The sequence below is a fragment of the Bufo gargarizans genome, chromosome 1, assembly GCF_014858855.1.
Source record: "Bufo gargarizans isolate SCDJY-AF-19 chromosome 1, ASM1485885v1, whole genome shotgun sequence".
Taxonomy (NCBI): Eukaryota; Metazoa; Chordata; class Amphibia; order Anura; family Bufonidae; genus Bufo; species Bufo gargarizans.
Window position 1 is genome coordinate 16,132,044 of NC_058080.1, and position 21,119 is coordinate 16,153,162.

The following is a 21,119-nucleotide window of genomic DNA, read 5'->3' on the forward strand; positions in this document are numbered from 1 at the left end:
GATGTAGCAGGGAGAACCGCTAGGGCACAGAACACACGGAGGAGTGAGTTCCAGCAAGAGGATTGAGGACTAAAAGCCAAACACAATACTCCAGCAAAGACAGGAAGGTCTGGCCAGTTTAAAAAGGAACAGGAACAGGAAGTGAGATGGCAACCAGGAAACACATAATCCACCATCTTGACTGAGGGCAAACTTGAGGGCAAAGTAAACTATATCAGGGTGGTTTCTGACACTCAGACTCGCTCTGTGACCCCATTCATTTCTATGGGATCACTGCTAACCTGCGCTGCGTCAGCGATCCTGGCTTCAACCAGTGTCCCATGTAGCCCTAACCCTAAAGAGATGACATCCGCCATACATATACGGCTGATATCGTCAGATTTAAAGGGAACCCATCACATTGAAAAATCTATTTGTATCAGCAGGCATCATTGTGGAGCCAGAGGAGCTCAGCCAACTGATATAGAGCTGAATATACTTGTGTGAAAAGATCCATCAGATTATAGGCTTATGAGTCCAGCAGGTGGTCCTATCTCAGCATGCACACTCAGGCTGTCAAATAATGAGGAGGACCGCCCATTGGACGTCTACACCTAAAATAAGCAGAAGTTTAAATAAAGTTATACTTTTCCCACAAAACGATCTATCACTCTGCTCAGCTTCTGTAGATTGGTCTGCACTTTCAATGTGACAGGCTCCCTTTAACCCATTCCTGACACCCGCCATACATATATGTTGGCAACAACATAACATTTGTGTCACATGTGAGGTCTTTAAACATGTCGCACGCCCTGGAGCTGAGCAGGCACCGTAGCTTGCGTGTGCCTCATGTCTTAACCCCTTAAGAACACGGCCATATTTCACCTTAAAAGGACACTGCAGTCCCCGACCTTCCGAGATTCGGCGCATGCCCAATAGAAAGCTATGGGTGCCGGGCGCATGCGCAGAAGCTGAAAGCGAGTCCGATGCCCATAGCTTTCTATTGGGCATGCGCCGGATCTCGGAAGGTCGGGGACTGCAGAAGCCGCCCAGCTAAGTGAATATTGATGAGCTGGGCGGCGCTTCAAAAACGGCGGTTGGGCTGATGCTGGCTGGGCGCAAGTGGAGCTGAAACCCCGCCCCTTGGGCAGAAAGAACAGCGATTACTTCAGGTTATAAAAAGTGAGTTTACTGTATTCATATCCTTCCCTCCTCTCTCCCTCCTTCCCTACTATTTCCTTGTTCGTCCCCTTCTGTTTTGTTGATCATGTTTTGTTGATCATGTATCAATAATGTTACATTTACACTGGAAAAAAATATTTCATTCCCTTTGTATTTATTTTTTGGGATATGTATATGGATAAATATGTATATTATTTGTCAGATATTTAGAGAAATCTTTATAATTATTCATTTGGAGTGATGTAACTCCAAAATGTATATCCTTAAAATACCTTTAAAAATAAAATATTTACACATAATGTGAACAGGGGGGATACTTATATGTTTTTAATGCACATTAGAAGACCTGTGCATGGATATGTACAGCTAATTATGGTTATTGGGCCTGTCAGTGTCCCTTTAGGGACCAGGCCATATTTTGCAAATCTGACCAGTGTCACTTTATGTGTGAATAACTTTAAAACGCTTTTACTTATGAAAAAACAATCTCAGAATGGCCTGTATAACATATTGTACTTCAGGACACTGGTAAAATGGAGTAAAAAAAAAAATCTTTTTTATTTAAAAAAAGAAAAATACCAAATTTACCAAAATTTTGACAAAAATTGCAAATTTCCATTTCTCTACTTTAATAATAGATAGTAATACCTCCAAACCCACTTTTTCAGGACCAGTTCAGGTCTGAAGTCACTTTGTGAGGCTTACATAATAGAAACCACCCAAAAATGACCCCATTTTACAAACTACACCCCTCAAGGTATTCAAAACTGATTTTACAAGAATTAATCGAAAATAGAGATAAAATTTCAAAATTTCACATTTTTGGCAGACTTTTCATTTGAATACATTTTTTCCTGTTACAAAGCAAGGGTTAACAGCCAAACAAAACATATGTGGTCGTAAACTGCTGTACGGGCACACGCAGGGTGCAGAAGGAAAGGAATGCCATACGGTTTTTGGAAGGCAGATTTTGCTGGACTGGTTTTTTTACACCATTTGAAGCCCCCCTGATGCACCCCTAGAGTAGAAACTCCAAAAATATGACCCCATTTTGTAAAGGCTGGCAGTTTTGTTGGTACTATTTTAGGGTACATATGATTTTTGGTTGCTCTATATTACACTTTTTGTGAGGCAAAGTAACAAGAAATTGCTGTCTTTAGTGTCTCCACATTCTGAAAGCCAGTTTTATTTATTTTTTGGGCGACTGTCTTGTGTAGGGGCTCATTTTTTTCGGGATGAGATGACGGTTTGATTGGCACTATTTTGACATGCGTATTACTTTTTGATCGCTTGCTATTACACTTTTTGTTATGTAAGCTGACAAAAAAATTCTTTTTTTACACACTTTTTATTTTTTACGGTACTCACCTGAGGGGTTAGATCATGTGATATTTTTATAGAGCAGGTTATTACAGACGCAGCGATACCTAATATGTCTATTTTGTTTTATTTATGCAAGTTTTACACAAGGATTTAATTTTTGAAACAAAAAAAAAATCATGTTTTAGTGTTTCCATAGTCTGAGAGCCATAGTTTTTGGGCGATTATCTTGAGTAGGGTATGATTTTTGCGGGATAAGATGACGGTTTGATTGGCACTATTTTGGGGTGCGCATGACTTTTTGATTGCTTGCTATTACACTTTTTGTGATGTAAGGTGACAAAAAATGTCTTTTTTACACTTTTTTTTTTTACGGTGTTCATCTGAGGGGTGCAGGTTCTTACAGACAGGGCGATACCTAATATGTATACTTTTTTTATTTTTATTTACTTAACCACTTCAACCACCCTAGCTGAAACACCCTTAATGACCAGGCCACTTTTTACACTTCTGCACTACACTACTTTCACCGCTTATTGCTCGGTCATGCAACTTACCACCCAAATGAATTTTACCTCCTTTTCTTCTCACTAATAGAGCTTTCATTTGGTGGTATTTCATTGCTGCTGACATTTTTACTTTTTTTGTTATTAATCGAAATTTAACGAAATTTTTGCAAAAAAATTAAATTTTTCACTTTCAGTTGTAACATTTTTCAAAAAAATTACATCTATATATAAATTTTTCCCTAAATTTATTGTTTTACATGTCTTTGATAAAAAAAATGTTTGGGTAAAAAAAAAAATGGTTTGGGTAAAAGTTATAGCGTTTACAAACTATGGTACAAAAATGTGAATTTCCGCTTTTTGAAGCAGCTCTCAATTTCTGAGCACCTGTCATGTTTCCTGAGGTTCTACAATGCCCAGACAGTAGAAAACCCCCACAAATGACCCAATTTCGGAAAGTAGACACCCTAAGGTATTCGCTGATGGGCATAGTGAGTTAATAGAACTTTTTATTTTTTGTCACAAGTTAGCGGAAAATGATGATGATTTTTTATTTATTTTTCTTACAAAGTCTCATATTCCACATATCTCATGTCCCCCTAACTTGGGACAAAAATGTAAATCTTTCATGGACTCAATATGCCCCTCACGGAATACCTTGGGGTGTCTTCTTTCCGAAATGGGGTCACATGTGGGGTATTTATACTGCCCTGGCATTTTAGGGGCCCTAAAGCGTGAGAAGAAGTCTGGAATATAAATGTCTAAAAAATGTTATGCATTTGGATTCCGTGAGGGGTATGGTGAGTTCATGTGAGATTTTATTTTTTTACACAAGTTAGTGGAATATGAGACTTTGTAAGAAAAAACAAAAAAACAAAAATTTCCGCTAACTTGTGCCAAAAAAAATGTCTGAATGGAGCCTTACAAGGGGGTGATCAGGGAGTCTATATGGGGTGATCACCACCCTGTCATTGATCACTCCCCTGTAAGGCTCCATTCAGACGTCCGTATGTGTTTTGCGGATCTGATCCATGGATGCGTGGATCCGTAAAACACATACGGACGTCTGAATGGAGCCTTACAGGGGGGTGATCAATGACAGGGGGGCGATCAGGGAGTGTATATGGGGTGATCACCCCCCTTTCAGGCTCCATTCAGACGTCCGTATGCGTTTTGCGGATCCGATCCATGGATGCGTGGATCCGCAAAACACATACGGACCTCTGAATGGAGCCTTACAGGGGGGGGGGATCAATGACAGGGGGGTGATCACCCCATATAAACTCCCTGATCACCCCCCGTCATTGATCACCCCCCTGTCAGGCTCCATTCAGACGCCCGTATGTGTTTTACGGATCCACGCATCCATGGATCGGATCTGCAAAACACATACGGACGTCTGAATGGAGCCTTACAGGGGGGTGATCAATGACAGGGGGGTGATCACCCCATATAGACTCCCTGATCACCCCCCTGTCATTGATCACCCCCCTGTAAGGCTCCATTCAGACGTCCGTATGTGTTTTGCGGATCCGATCCATGGATGCGTGGATCCGCAAAACACATACGGACCTCTGAATGGAGCCTTACAGGGGGGTGATCAATGACAGGGCGTGATCAGGGAGTGTATATGGGGTGATCACCCCCCTGTAAGGCTCCATTCAGACGTCCGTATGTGTTTTGCGGATCCGATCCATGGATGCGTGGATCCGTAAAACACATACGGACATCTGAATGGAGCCTTACAGGGGGGTGATCAATGACAGGGGGGTGATCAGGGAGTCTATATGGGGTGATCAGGGGTTCATAAGGGGTTAATAAGTGACAGGGGGGATGTAGTGTAGTGTGGTGATTGGTGCTACTTACAGAGCTACCTGTGTCCTCTGGTGGTCGATCCCAGCAAAAGGGACCACCAGAGGACCAGGTAGCAGGTATATTAGACGCTGTTATCAAAACAGCGTCTAATATACCTGTTAGGGGTTTAAAAAAAAAAAATCGCATCTACAGCCTGCCAGCGAGCGATCGCCGCTGGCAGGCTGTAGATCCTCTTACCTTCCGATCCTGTGTGCGTGCGTTCACAGAAAGTCTCGCCTCTCGTGAGATGACGCACGGATGCGTCCAGAAGGAATAAATAATTTTTTTCTTTACTTTATTTCTGATGTTCACTTTTGGGGGTCTGATCCCCTCTGCAATGCATTACAATACATCTGTACTGTAATGCATTGCCTGTTCGTATACTACAGTGAGTAGTACACAAACAGGTTGCCTAGGAGACGGGCCTGATGCTGGATCTCCTCGGCTTCTGTAGAAGGCAGGTTCCAATGCCGTGAAAGTCATTGGGCAGCCTCTGCACGGCATCGGGCTGCCTTCTGAGACATCGAGTCCCCGCGCTGCGAGAACAGGCCACTCCCAGTGACCAAATGCCCCCTCCCTTGTCCGCAAGACTCCGGGAGCCATGCAGTTGCTGTGACAGGGCTTAATAGGAAGACAGTGATTTTTCATAGACTGCAATGGTAAACTATTGCAATCTATGGTAATAATAATCTTACATGTTAAAGTCACTTAGGAGGCCTAAAGAAAAAGGTAAAATAATTTTTTTAAAGATATAAAAAAGAAAATAAGGAATTGGTCTCAAATACTGCTGTTTGTCTCGCCTAGGGAAAGCCTTGTCAAGATGAAGCTTCCCCATAGAATTCTTCATATGGTCGTCAAATCCTTACACTGTTATCCTTATTTTAAAAAAAGTTACAAACCGCCCCACCCAGTTCTCCAGTATTCATGTGACAAATATACCCAGGTAAGGCTACTTTCACACTGGCGTTTTGGCTTGCCGTTTCTGAGATCCCTTCAGGGCTCTCACAATCGGTCCAAAACGGATCCGTTTTGCCCTAATGCATTCTGAATGGATAAGGATCTGCTCAGAACGCATCAGTTTGCCGCCGTTCCGTCTCCATTCTGCTTTAGAGGCGGACACCAAAACGCTGCCTGCAGCGTTTTGGTGTCCGTCTGACGAAACTGAGCCACACAATGTAAGTCAATGGGGACGGATCCGTTTTCACTGACAAAATCTGGCACAATAGAAAACGGATCCGTCCCCCATTGACTTTCAATGGTGTTCAAGACGGATCCGTCATGGCAATCTTACAGATAATACAAACGGATCCGTTCTAAACGGATGCAGACGGTTGTATTATCTGAACGGATCTGAATCAAACGCGAGTGTGAAAGTAGCCTAATGTGGAAGGTACAGGACGAATTTCTGATGAATTTATATTGAAAAATATAATAAAAGATTTTAGATAAAAACTACTTCAATTAAAAAATTTATGCCACTATTGTGGAGTGAAAAAGTCACAACTTATGGAGCATGCAAAAAAAATTGGGCAATAATTTGCAATTTTTCACATTTTGAAAGTGGCACGGGAAGGTGGATGGGCTTGTGGGAGAGGAGTGGGCTCCCAAGACCCACCAGAAACTGGTGTAAATGATAGTTCAAATCTACACCATCTTATAGACTGTCTGGACATGTACCAAATGTATTCAGAGGCCTGTGTCGCATATTAAATTTGGCACATTCTGCGGCAACAGCCTTTATAATAAAACTGCCGTATGTCGGCCCCATATTTACATCACACAAATGGCATAAATACACTTTGCTTCCCTTCACACAGTATAATGCTGGCTGCCTCTAGCCACCACTAGGGGGAGCTCACTGCATAGGAAAGTATACACTCACTATTGAAATTCAATGAAAGCTGTACAATCTGTAAGCAGTGAGCTCCCTCTAGTGGCGGCTGATAGAAAATGCAGTGCATTTACATTATGTTAGGAGCAGGAGAAGCAGCTTAGTGTCAGGCCCACACTTTTCCCGGGCCCCATAGCAGTTGGTTAGTCTGCCTCTATGGGAGGTACGCCACTGCACCCTGGGACAGATTTACTAATCCTACAGTTAGAGAATATAAACCTAGACTAGACAGTCTAAAGATGCAGCAAATTTATTAAAGTGGCTCGCGCTGGATGGTAATTTTTGTGCATCTTTACACGTTTGTCTTAATTTACACCACTTATAGGTTGGCTCACTTTGTCCCAAAAGTTTGCGCCATCTTAAGTAACGATAAGCGACACAATTCTAACTAATCGATTTATCTCATTAGCAAGCGCTGTTTCCCTGTTACGGGCTGCCCCTGCCGGGGAAGAAGCGTCCACCTGAAAGGCCGGATATTTCTCTCAGCACTGAAAACCTGGACCGTGCGCTGGCTGCTGCTCTAAGTAGCGGCGCAGGCCCCGAAATTCAAGTTCGGCTTCGGAAGCGCCGAATGTTTATGTGCCACTACTCGGAAGTGTTGCCAATGAGACAAAGCAATTTGTTAGAATCGATTCACTCCTCCCTAACCTTAAAGGGGTTTTCTTATCTGAGACATTTGTGGTAGATCACTAGAATATGCCACAAATGTCAGATAGGTGCGGGTTTTACCTCTGGGACCCGCACCTATCTCCAGAACAGGACCCCCGACGTGATCGGAGAGCAGCCACCCTCCTTTCATTTCTAGGCCAAAAATAGCAGAGTCAGCGCTCGGCTATCTCCGACAGTTACTTATAAGTGAATGGAGCAGAGGCCGCCTCTGCACAGTACGTTCTCCAAACATTTCTATGGGACTTCCTAACATAGCCGAGCGCTGACTCTGCTATCGCCAAACATTTCTATGGGACTTCCTAACATAGCCGAGCGCTGACTCTGCTATCTCCAAACATTTCTATGGGACTTCCTAACATAGCCGAGCGCTGACTCTGCTATCTCCGACAGTTACTTATAAGTGAATAGAGCAGAGGCCGCATCTGCGCGGTACGTTCTCCAAACATTTCTATGGGACTTCCTAACATAGCCGAGCGCTGACTCTGCTATCTCCAAACATTTCTATGGGACTTCCTAACATAGCCGAGCGCTGACTCTGCTATCTCCAAACATTTCTACGGGACCTCCTAAAATAGCCGAGCGCTGACTCTGCTATCTCCAAACATTTCTACGGGACCTCCTAAAATAGCCGAGCGCTGACTCTGCTATCTCCGACAGTTACTTACAAGTGAATGGGGCAGAGGCCGCCTCTGCACGGTACATTCTCCAAACATTTCTATGGGACCTCCTAAAATAGCCAAGCGCTGACTCTGCTATCTCCGACAGTTACTTACAAGTGAATAGAGCAGAGGCCGCCTCTGCACGGTACGTTCTCCAAACATTTCTATGGGACCTCCTAACATAGCCGAGCGCTGACTCTGCTATGTCCGACAGTTACTTACAAGTGAATGGAGCAGAGGCCGCCTCTGCACAGTACGTTCTCCAAACATTTCTATGGGACTTCCTAACATAGCTGAGCCAGTGTGCGGCTATTTTCGGCAGTTCCTTAGAAATGAATGGAGGACGGCTGCTCTCCGCTCATTTTGGGGGGTCCCGTTCGGAGCCACCCATAGAAGTGAAAGGAGAGCACGGTGCGCTCTTTTATTTTGGGGGCCCGTTCTGGAGATAGGTGCAGGTCTCAGAGGTTGGACCCGCAGCTATCTGACATTGGTGGCATATTCTAGTGAGAGCCCCTTTCCACTACACCACGTGACAGATGTGGTGCAAAGCCAGGTTTTGATGCACATTATGCCAAAATTCTGGAATATTTCGCTTATTAAAATGTACCCTAATGTGCTGACATGCTAAAAAAAAAACAAGCACGTCATATACATATTTGGGAAAGTGTACCGAAAACGGCGCAAAAACAAAGCGGATTCAGCTATACATCTCCCGTGTTACATATTTCATGTGCCATTGAACTAATCCTAAATAAAGTTTATTGGTTATTGTAAAATACATATATATGTCTGATAATCGCACAAAAACTGCAGTTCCCCACCCGGGGCACCTGTGGAGAGCTGCGCACATCTCTGTGTACACCGCGAGTGGCGACGCTGGGTATAGGACATCACAATAGGTCTGGAATGAATGGAGGAAGTTTACGGTATTGAATGTCACTTGTCTGAAAGAACAAAAGGAAAAGTTTTGTGTTGAAGCCAAAGTAAGCAGCTGGCTGCGGAGATATACTCCGACGGGCCGAATCCGGCCTTCATAACCTCCACGGGAAAGGCTTATTTCCTTCTGTATAAATCTAAGTTGATAATTGACTCTTGCAAAACTTTTCCCAGGAAAAATAAGCCTCTTGCGGTATTCCCTGATCGAGTGTTAAAAAAGATCAATGAAAAAAATAATCAGAACCAGTAATTATCGTCAGGCTGAATGTTCTAAAAGAGACGGAGGAGGGACGAGAGGTGTGAACGAGGTGGGAACCCCCGGGGAATCGCGCCAGCTCTTGCCGTTCATGACATCACGCCCGCCGGGACATCAGCGAGTCGGTGGATATTCTAAGAGGAAAGTCTGGCGGGAGGTTCTGCCAGCAATAGCCGCCGCTCAGTCACACAGACGTCTGACAAAGACTTTCCACAGCAGAATTAACCCTGAAGACTGAGGACGGGAAAGTGATGTGACGGAGCACGCACGAATCCTGCAACAATAGAAACTCACAGCGCCGTCATACAAGGCGAATAAAATAATAAAAATACATGTCACCACAAAAATACTAGAAATAATCATCATCCTTATAAGAGCAATACTAAATAATAATAATAATGAGGATGATGATGAACAAATGAATATAAAAAAAAGAAAATCAGCAACTTTTTAAAAACAAATATCAATAATAAAAATAATTTCTCTAAAACAATAATACAAAATGAAGAGAATACGTGGAAATATTTCATAATAAAAACAACATGGCAATAATTTATAATATCAATAACATCAACAATAAGTCTCCATTCACACAAACGTATTTCCGTGTCAGTTCCGTTTTGTTTTTTTGCGGATAGGATGCAGGCCCGTTAATTTCAATGGGTCCGCACCGTGTGCTGTCCGCATCTGTATGTCCGTTCCGTAGCCCCACAAAAAAAATAGAACATGTCCTGTTCTTTTCTGCGGACAAGGATAGACATTGTTACAATGGATCCACCAAAAAAACGGACGTCATCCTTTTTTTTGGCGGATCGTAAAACACATACAGTCGTGTAAATGTAGCCTAAGGGCTCATGCACACGACCGTTCTTGTTTTGCGGTCCGTTTTTCACTGATCCGTTGTTCCGTATCTGAGGTTTTTTTTTTCTTTGATTTAGTTCCATTATTGCACAAAACATATCCGTATGGTTTCCATATTTGATCCGTTTTTTGCAGATCGTATACAGAAACAGTAACTTATTAATCACCAAACACGTGAGCAATATGGGTTGAGCATAGCTCTACAGTATGGCTCTGCAAAATACGAATGACATATGGACGTGTTCTGTGCGCGTTCCGTATTTTTTGCGGACCCATTGACTTAAATGGTGCCTCGGACCGTGATTTGCACACAATAATAGGACATGCACTACTTTTTGGCGGAACGGCAATGTGGACAAATGGAAACGGAATGCACACGGAGAGTGACTTCTGTATTTTCTACAGCCCCATTGAAGTGCGCAAAAAAAAAAAAAACGGAATGGAAGCGGAAAGAAAATATGTGCATGAGCCCTAAGACTGATGAAAATAATAAAATCACCAAAACAATATAAAAACAATAATACAAAAATGATGATAAAAATTAGCGTTGAGCGAATGGACTTTGATCCGGATTTCAGGGAAAATTCGGTTTGCTGCAAAGCCAAATTTCCACGTGCTTCACGGTAGCAATTCGAATAACCTCATCCATTTGATCGCGATGAGCCGGCTGCCGCCATCTTGATTGAACATCTTGCACAAAATCCCGTGCACAATGATGTATGACGTCATCACGGGCCGCGCAAGATTTTGCGCTAGATCTTCAATCAAGATGGTGGCAGCCGGCTGGTCACAATCAAATGGCTGTATTCACTTTTTTTTTCATTTTACACTGTAATATTAATGTCAAATTCTGCAATCAGCTATGAACGCGGCATCTGAGGGGTACAATGACGGGGGGAGGGGGGTATGCGGCGCAATAGCCGCACTCCGTCATCGTAACCGCTGCTTACAAAGAAATGCCCTTTGTGACGAATTATATTTGTCATGAAGCTAATTTTTTTGTAAAATTCGGAGAAGCAGCCAAATCAAATTTTCTAATTAGATATATGCGAAATTCCGCTTATGAAATTCGTTCACACTTAGTTTATTGGTAAAAGGTGAAATGCGTTATGGATTCCGTTACCACGGACCATAACGCAATTCTATGACGGAATGCCTTTATAATAGAAGTCTATGGCCTGAAAAACGGATCCGTCCCGTTTAGGTTATGCTGCAGTCCATAGACTTCTATTATGACGGAATGAATAACGGGAATGCCTCTAAAGGCATTCCGTCGTGGAATTGCGTTATGGTCCGCGGTAACGGAATCCATAACGCAATTCACATTATACCACAACACAAACCCGCACACGAACTTCAAAATATGAAATTCGTTCATCCCTAATGATGACCAAGAAGAGAAGAAAAAAAAAAAAGAGAAAAAATAACAAAAACCACAAACTGTATAAAAACAATAATAGAAATGTAAATAACAAACATTTTTCTAAAACAGTAGAAATTTCCAATAATGATCGAAAAAAGAAATAATTATCTTCATCTGTATAAAAGCAGTAATACAACGTAATAATAATAATAGAGAAAAATAAAAATCTAATAAAAACTGTCACAGTAAAAACAGTAATACATTATAATAACCATATAACAAAGATCATCATCATAATCATAAAAATAAAAAACAATAAAAAATAATACAAATAAATAAAAAGTATAATATAAAAACAATACAGCATTATAATTATTAAAAATGGCCATGGACACATCCGCCATGTTACCCTGGGTTCACACCTGAGCGTTTTACAGCGCGTTCAAACGCGCTGTAAAACGCTCAAGACATGAAATCCAATGCTTCCCTATGGGAATGGTTCACATCTGGGCGTTTTTACAGCGCGTACGAACGAGCTGTAAAACGCCCGACGCTCAAACAAGTACTTGAGCTTCTTTGGGGCGTTTTGACGCGCGTTTGTGGCCATAGGACACTGCAGTCAATGACACAAACGCGCGTCAAACGCGCGTTTACTATTACAAAAAACGCGCATAAAAACGCGCGACAAAAACGCGCGTAAAACGCGCGTTTGAGGAACACTTAGGTGTGAACCCAGGGTTAGGCTACTTTCGCACTGGCGTTTCTGGGTCTGCCTGTGAGATCCTTTTCAGGGCTCTCACACGCGGCCCCAAACGGATCCGTTTTGCCCTAATGCATTCTGAATGGATAAGGATCCTCTCCGAATGCATCAGTTTGCCTCCGTTCAGCCTCCATTCCGCTCTGGAGGCGGATAACAAAACGCAGCTTGCAGCGTTTTGGTGTCCGCCTGGTGATGCGGAGGCAAACGGATCCGTCCTGACTTACAATATGGTGCAATTGAAAACGGATCCGTTTTTTCCCTTAGACTCTTTTTAAAAAGAATAATGCAAACGGATACAAGCGTTTGCATCATCGGTGCGGATCCGTCTGTGCAGATACAAGACGGATCCGCATCGAACGCAGGTGTGAAAGTAGCCTTATCTGCATGTTTGTGGGCAGCACACTGACCCGTACATTTGCATTAGACCGTAAACACATCGGACTTTTTTTTATTTTTTTTTGCAGATCCGATTTTTGTCCACATTGAGCAAAACCCTTTCTAATGACGACAGTGAGAAAAATACAGGACGCAAACGGAAGGCGTCCGTTTTTGTAGATCGGTTCATTGCGGACAGAAATACGGACAGGGCGGTGAGCATGCGGCCTAAAACCGTAATGAAAAACTAATAATCCTCCTCCTGAAAAACTATATTAAAAATACTCTAAAAATTGTCATCCTCATGAAAAAGACTTAGAAAAAATAAAAGTAGCTTTTAATAAAATAATTCTCACTGTAACAATCAGGATACATTCATAATAAAGTCTTAAAACTATGATAAATATAACAATCACTAAAAATGTACAACTACAATAACATTTTTGTTAAAATATTTTTATTCCTTATAAAATATAATAGAAATTGCATAACAGTAAAATCTCTATATCTTTATTCTCTTTACGTTTTGCATATACTGCGGGTGTGGAAGTCGCTTTTGTCAGATTTCTGATGCCCACGGGCACTTCACAGACCAGCCACCATCCCATAATAGCACAGGACACATCACACCGGCACCAGATCACCACCTGGATGGGTTAACCCTCCGAGTCCCAGGTCCGGCATTGGATCTGGAATCGCTTCATATACGTAAAAAAAAGTGTGAGATTTTCTATGTGAATCAGCAGCATCCCCCGCCACTAGAGCTGGCGCATTAAAGTTACTCCAGGGGGGGGGATTGCAAAAATGGCGCCGCACCGGATCACAGGGTCAACATGTCCACATAGACGTAACAACGTGGGTTCCGGTAATGCCGCCATATCCCTCCAGCCATAGTTTATGATGTAAATGATCTATGGCAGATGCAGCTCTAGTGGTGAAGGGGTTACTGTCCCTGGACCGCAATAAACCGGTAATGCTGAGGTACTGGAACTAGAGACGTGGGGGAGGGGAAGGGACCGCCACCCGCGTCTCCCTGGTGTAGTCATCAGACCCCTGTTCTTCAGCAGACATGGACGTTGGTCTATAGGGGGCGATCTCTGCCCAATATCCCATTGCAAGTGGGATTTATCATGTAGAGAAAGTTAATACTAATGTATTGTGATTGTCCATATTGCCTCCTTTTCTGGCTAGATTCATTTTTTCCATCACATACATGGTTACGACCACCCTGCAATCCATCACTGGTGGTCGTGCTTGCAAACTATACGGAAAAGCACTGATCCCTCTGGTGGCCAGGACTGTAGTAGCACACACAGACCGATGCCATTTCCTATAGTGTACAAGCACGACCCACCACTGCTGGATTGTAGGGTGGTCGTAACCATGGAAACGAGGAGTGTATAATGTGATGGAAAAATGAATCCAGCCAGCAAAGGAAGCAATATGGAGAATCACAATACATTAGTAAGTGGATGGTTTTAACGTCCTCTACCTAATGCCATTTGCTGAATTGAGACAACCCCTTTAATGGGGTATTCAAGGTTAGCCTGCACAGGCCGGAATCTACATAGATGTAAAACTAGAACATTAAAGATTGATTGTATTCCTCAATGCTATCCCAGAAACGGCGCAGCACTGCCATCTGCAGGCCATTACTAGGTACTGCGTCCAGAAAAGAAATACATAGGCAAACAATCCAAGGGCGAGTGTTCTGTGACATCATTCTCTGGAATATCCTAGTAGCTCACATCACCAACAGTTCCTGCTGTGCATCTACAATGGCTGGGGGGCAGCATGTGGAATGTGAGTGTCCATGAGGGGTGTGGATTTTGGCATAGAACACGTGCCGAAATTTCTGCGATGCCGAACAGACCTTCATGTGGCAGATTTCACCTACTGCAACGTACAGGATGAAATCCACAGCAAATCAGTAGCCAAAACCGGGATCTGCATGCCACCACCTGCTGATTTTCACGTGGATTCATCAAATTTTACAGCAGCTCGGTGGCACAATTGGCAACAAAACACACCCGGCGTGGACGTTCCCTCGGTGACTTCGATACTGGTGATCTGTCGACACCTTCCGGGCAATTTTTTATTACAAGGGTTAAAAATCAGTCTGTTTGCAAGCTGTCTGTTTTCTTAGAATCCAGTCATCTGACAGCTCATGTGTAGCTCTTATCTCTGATCTCCTGACTAACAGGAGATTGTTTAGCAATTAATTTTCAGCTGAGCATTATGGATGAGATATGGATGGTAAAAACGGACACACGGACCAACCACGGATCCTTCACGGATGAAACACATACGCTTTTTTCACGGACGTGACACGGAAATGTGAACGAGCCCTTACTAGCTTCTAGGCTTACTACCTGTATACTACAGTTCAGACCAGCAGGTGGCAGCACTGAGATGTAATGTACTGATCTTCCTATACGGCAATGGATATAATTCCATTGCTTTAACCCCTTAATGACCGGGAAATGTTCCATTTTTGCATTTTACTCCCACAACCGTATGGCGACTTGTTTTTTACAGGACAAGTTGTACTTTCTAATGGCATCATTTACGGTTGCATACAAAGTAGTGGGAAGCGGGGAAAAAATTCCAAATGGGGTAGAATTATAAAAATAAAATAAAAAAGACACACAATGGTTGGTTTTTTTTTAGTGTTTCCTATGAGGTAAAACTGACCTGTTACTTTCATTCTCTGGGTTAGTACGATTACAACGATATCCCACATGTATAGTTTTTCTTGTGTTTTAATACTGAAGAAAAAAACAACTTTTTTCTTGCGTCGCCATATTCTTACCCCCATAACATTTTTATTTTTGTGTGTACGGAGCTTTTGAGGGGTCTCTTTTTGCGGGGTGATCTGTACTTTTCGTTGATACCATTTTGGGGTGTGTATGACTTTTCAGAAAAATTTCTGTTGGAGCTGAAGCGACCAAAAAACTGCAAATCAGGCATTTTGACTTTTTTTCCATTTCGGCGTTTGGGATAAATATTTTTATATTTCAATTACAGGCGTCTCCGCACGCAGCGTTACCCATGATGTTTTTTTATTTTTTAATTGTTTATCTACTTTTAATTTTGGGGAAAGGGGCCGTTTTAAATTTCGTATATTTTTCTTTACATTTTTAAAAACTTGTTTTTATTTTTTACACTTTTTTTATAGTTTGCCTAGGGAACTCCAGCAAGCAATCATTAGGCAGTCGGGAAGGGGTTAAACAAATTACAATCTAATGATTGCATGTTGGGGTCCACTTGGGGGCCTAAAAGTTAAAAAAGAAAAAAACTTTTTTTTTTAAAAGAATAATAAATTAAAATCACCCCCCTTCCCCCGAAATCAAAATAAACAAAAAAAAATAAAAAAACATCAAAAGGCAATGCCGCAACCGAAAACCTTCATAATATTAAAATATAAAAAAAACATATCCCATACGGTGAATGGTCTAATGGGAAAAAAATAATCAATGGCCAAATTGCAGTTTTTCATCACTTCACCTCCCCCCAAAAAATGCTATAAAAGTGATCAAAAAGTCACACACCCGAAAAGAGTGACAGTAAAAGCTACCGATCGTGAGCCCTCACACCGCTCTGTAGATGTTATGGGGGCTCAGAATATGTTAATGAAAAAAAACAAAAATTTTTTTTTTCCATAGTTTTTTTCCCTGTATTAAAACACCAGAAAAACTATATAAGTGTGGTATCGCCGTAATCGTACTGACCGCGAATATGAGGCGCACAAGTCATTTTTACGGCACAGTAAACGCTGTAAAAACAAAACCCATAAAACTGCGGTGGACTTTTTCTTTTCAATTCCACCCAGTTTGGATTTTTTTTTTCCATTTTCCTCCAGCATCCTAGGCGGTATTAAACGATGCCACTAGAAAGTACAATTGTCCTGCAAAAAACAAGTCCTCATAAAAAAATATCGGGGTCATTTATCAAACTGGTGTAAAGTAGAAGTGGCTTAGGAGCCCCTAGCAACCAATCAGATTCCTCTTTTCATTTTCCAAAGGTCCTGTCAAAAATGAAAGGTGGAATCTGATTGGTTGCTATGGGTAACTAAGCCACTTCTACTTGATAAAGGATATGGCTCTAAGAAGGCAGGGAGTAAAAATGGAACGTTAATCCACCACCAAAGGGTTAAATAAGACTGACAGCCTGCAGACTGATTTTTAACCCCTGTAACTCAGAAACAGCTGAACATTTTTAATAAAGACCGATTGACAAAAACGATTTTTTGTTCAAAATGACTCAAATGCAAACAGAAATCAATGCCCCTGAACGGGTCCAAAGCCTTTAACCCCTTCCTGCATCTTGGAGGCGGCAATAAGTTACCGCACCCCCATGTACTGGACATGTATGTGATGGCGGCCTTATGCTGCACCCAGCATCCCCTCTTCCAAAACAACTGGGATCGGAGTTAACTCCTTCAGCACTGCAATTGGCAAGAATCAAAGAGGTGTAAAAGAGAGGGGGCACCCTTTGAATAGTACCGCCACCTTGGCATACCTGGACTTGCTACTGCCGGCTGTGACAATGGCCCCCGGATCCGGCCTGCATACCTACATATCTTTGGCACTCCAGCTGCTGTGAAACTACAACTCCCAGCATGCACACTTGCTCCGCTATTCTTGTAACTGCCATAGAAGTGAACAGAGGATTCTGGGAGTTGTAGTCTCAGAGTGCGGGAGGTTGCTGATCCCTGTTCTAGCAGATTGTCTGTCCAATGCAGAGCGGATGACAGTACATTACAGTAATATATATGGCGGTACATATACATCTACTGCATACTGGAGGACCCTAATGAGGCGACACAATAAAATCATGAAAATAAAATTATTATATAAAAATTTTTTTTTATTAAGATCCCAAATTTATTAAACATTCACACATTTGCTTTCCACCATTAAAAAACAACAAAAAAAAAAACAACATATTAACTTCTCATACGGTATGAAGCCCAAAATGACGTCACTGTACAAGGAGCAAGGGTGCAAACAGCGATCTAAATACATGGCCCTGCCACCATCACAGGCAGCCCTGTCCGCACTCACGTCACTGCAGGAGAGAACAGCCCAACCCCTCTGCCCAAAAAAAAACAAGGTCAGGCCGGGGAACGCTGTGGGGGAGGAGCTGATTGGTTACTATGAGTTTCCCTTCAGTTTTGATAAATTTCGCCCTGTCTCTCTCTGCTTGAGACTAATCGTCATTCTACAAAATGGCCACTAGGTGTCAGCATTGTACCAGGTAACGCGGCTCCAGCAGACTGTACAGGTAAATTATCTACAGAGAATTTCTAATTCTCATAGAATACCATGTACATGACCTACGGTGCGGAATTTTCGCAAGCAAATCCGCGCGCAAAATCCGCACGCAATCCTGATCGTGTGCAGGGGGCCTAAAAAATCTGTCCCAATCCACAGCCTCTCATAGGACCCAAAGGTGAAACCAAATTTTGACCCGGAGTCATAAACTTGCACCATTAGCGATCAATTAATGCAGTTTCCTCCATTATAATCAAGAAAACCGACACTGAATATCAGGGAATTGCACTATGAGCAGTTGTCTAATACAATTTTATTACCCAAATCACTGGTGGGGGGCAATTCTGGTAATAGGGGGGGGGGGGGTGAATAGAGGCCCCCCACTCTCTGCATTGGCAGAATACAGGCCACTTTCACATCCCTTCTATTTCTCGTATTGCTTCTTCTTGTGCGATTCAGGCAATGAAGACATATAAGACAATTGCTTGTAGTACAATCCCCTAAAAAAAAATATTTCCACAGCAGCAAATCCTGAACTGTAAGTTTTCTGTGTTCATTTCCAGCAGAGCTTGATGTGAAGGCTATACCATCAGTGGCCACTGGGTGTCAGTGTTGTACTTCTGTCAGGAGGCAGCCTGTGCTTCCACATCTCATGCTGAACTCATAAAACAAGCACCATCAGGACAAACTACAACTCCCAGCATTCAGGTGCCAGCATACTGGGAGTTGTAGCTTCACAACAGGTGGCAGTTGTAACTCCAGATCATGTAATATGGATAGTTGTGAATGCAGCTCTAGATGTGACTGGAGAATAAGAATGGTTGTAACTCAGATCCTGTAGTATGGATAATTGTGAATACAGCTCCGGATGTGACTAGAGTATAAGAATGATTGTAACTCCAGGTCATGTAATAAGGTTAGCTGTGAATGCAGCTCTGGATGTGACTGGAGAATAGAAATAGTTTTAACTCAACATCATGTACTATGGATAGTTGTGTATGCAGCTCTGGATGTGAATGGAGTATAAGAATCATTGTAACTCCAGATCACATAGTATGGATAATTGTGAATACAGCTCCGGATTTGACTGGAGTATAAGAATGATTGCAACTCCAGGTCATGTAATATGGGTAGCTGCAAATGCAGCTCTGGATGTGAATGGAGATTAGAAATAGTTTTAACTCCAGATCATGTACTATGAATAGTTCTGTATGCAGCTCCAGATGTGACTGGAGTATAAGAATGATTGTTACTCCAGATCACATAGTGGAAGTGACTGGAGTATAAGAATGACTGCAGCTCCAGGTCATGTAGTATGGATAGTTTTAAATGCAGCTCTAGGTGTGACTGGAGTATAAGAATAGTTTTAACTCAGATCATGTAGTATGGATAGCCAAGTACAGCTCTGGAAGTGACTGGAGTATAAGAATGATTGTAACTCCAGGTCATGTAGTATGGATAATTGTTAATACAGCTCTGGAAGTGATTGGAGTATAAAAATGATTGTAACTCCAGGTCATGTAGTATGGATAGCTGCGAATTCAGCTCTGGAAGTGACTGGAGTATAAGAATGACTGCAGCTCCAGGTTATGTAGTATGGATAGTTGTGAATGTAGCTCTAGGTGTGACTGGAGTATAAGAATAGTTTTAACTCAGATCATGTAGTATGGATAGCCAAGTACAGCTCTGGAAGTGACTGGAGTATAAGAATGATTGTAACTCCAGATCATGTAGTATGGATAATTGTGAATACAGCTCTGGAAGTGACTGGAGTATAAAAATGATTGTAACTCCAGGTCATGTAGTATGGATAATTGTTAATACAGCTCTGGAAGTGATTGGAGTATAAAAATGACTGCAGCTCTAGGTTATGTAGTATGGATAGTTGTGAATGCAGCTCTAGGTGTGACTGGAGTACTCAGATCATGTAGTATGGATAGCTAAGTACAGCTCTGGAAGTGACTGGAGTTTAAGAAGAATTGTAACTCCAAGTCATGTAGTATGGATAATTGTGCATACAGCTCTGGAAGTGACTGGAGTATAAAAATGATTGTAACTCCAGGTCATGTAGTATGGATAGCTGTGAATGCAGCTCTGGATGTAATTAGAGTATAGTACAGCAAAGGTTATGCAATATGAAACGGCGGCTTTACAATTAAAGGGAACACACACTTCTAGGAATTCCAATGGCATCTTACCAGTTAGTCGGTGTCTCCCATAACTATCCCTTTAAGAAGGTGAAATAAGATCTCACAGCACAGGGGATGATTGGAGTCTTTTAATGCTGGTGATCCCTCACATGAACAGGTACCAGGTCAGTCTACTCCACACACACCGCAGTCCTTAAGAAAATGCCGGGACTTAAGCCACTCCCAGTGGAGCCGGACAGGCCTCGGGGTTCAGGTTGATCAGCTTGTTTGTGGCCTGTGCGAGCTCGGAGATGGAGACGCGCCCCCTCTGACGGATGAACTGCGCCACCGCCGCCAACTCCTCCTCCGTGATGTAGATGAACTTCCCCCTGTCGTCAATCACACCTGACAGAAGGACCACAGGTCAGCATGACTTATACTCTAGTCACACCCCAAGCTGCAGGAACTCACACTCCCTGCTACGTTATGGTATTTACTGGTTTCTGAAGACTGGTATAACCCCCCCATAGGTGTGAACAGGGGGTTGAGACATCACCTTACCAGTAATGGAGCCGTCGGCCAGTAAGTCCTGTATCCTGCTGATGGCGTCCTGTTCACGAGAGAGCAGAAGAGAGCTCGCAGTTACTGGGGAAATACAGACGCAGCAGAGCAGAGTTTGTCATGTGGCACAGTGGTCGGACAACGCTATGTGTGGATTACACAGGGCTACAGGGAAATCTGCAGCGTTCTCCTTGCAGGACGGTTCCGTTTTTTGTTTCCGTTTTTTCCGTATGGCATATACACTATACAGTAATTACATAGAAAAAATTGGGCTGGACATAACATTTTCAATAGATGGTTCTGCAAAAAACGGAACGGATACGGAAGACATACAGAGTACATTCCGTATGTGCTCCGTTTTTTTTTGCGGACCCATTGACTTGAATGGAGCCACGGAACAGTGATTTGCGGGCAATAATAGAACATGTTCTATCTTTCAACAGAACGGAAAAACGGAAACAGAATGCATACGAGTACTATTCCGTTTTTTATTTTTTTTATTGCAGAGCCATTGAAATGAATGGTTCCGTATATGGACCGTA

At 42.5% G+C, this 21,119-nt stretch overlaps 1 protein-coding gene across 1 annotated transcript in view; it reads right to left on the minus strand.

Moving 5' to 3' along the window:
• Nucleotides 1–20,150: 20,150 nt before the first annotated feature.
• Nucleotides 20,151–21,119, minus strand: part of DDRGK1 (DDRGK domain containing 1) — a 37,112-nt gene continuing 36,143 nt past the window's right edge. Inside the window, exons 8-9 of the mRNA XM_044294723.1 lie at nucleotides 20,578–20,626; nucleotides 20,151–20,421 (exon numbers count right to left, since the gene is read on the minus strand). Of these exons, the coding sequence (XP_044150658.1) occupies nucleotides 20,249–20,421; nucleotides 20,578–20,626 (222 nt within the window). The 3' untranslated portion in view covers nucleotides 20,151–20,248. The remainder of the gene's footprint in view (nucleotides 20,422–20,577; nucleotides 20,627–21,119) is intronic.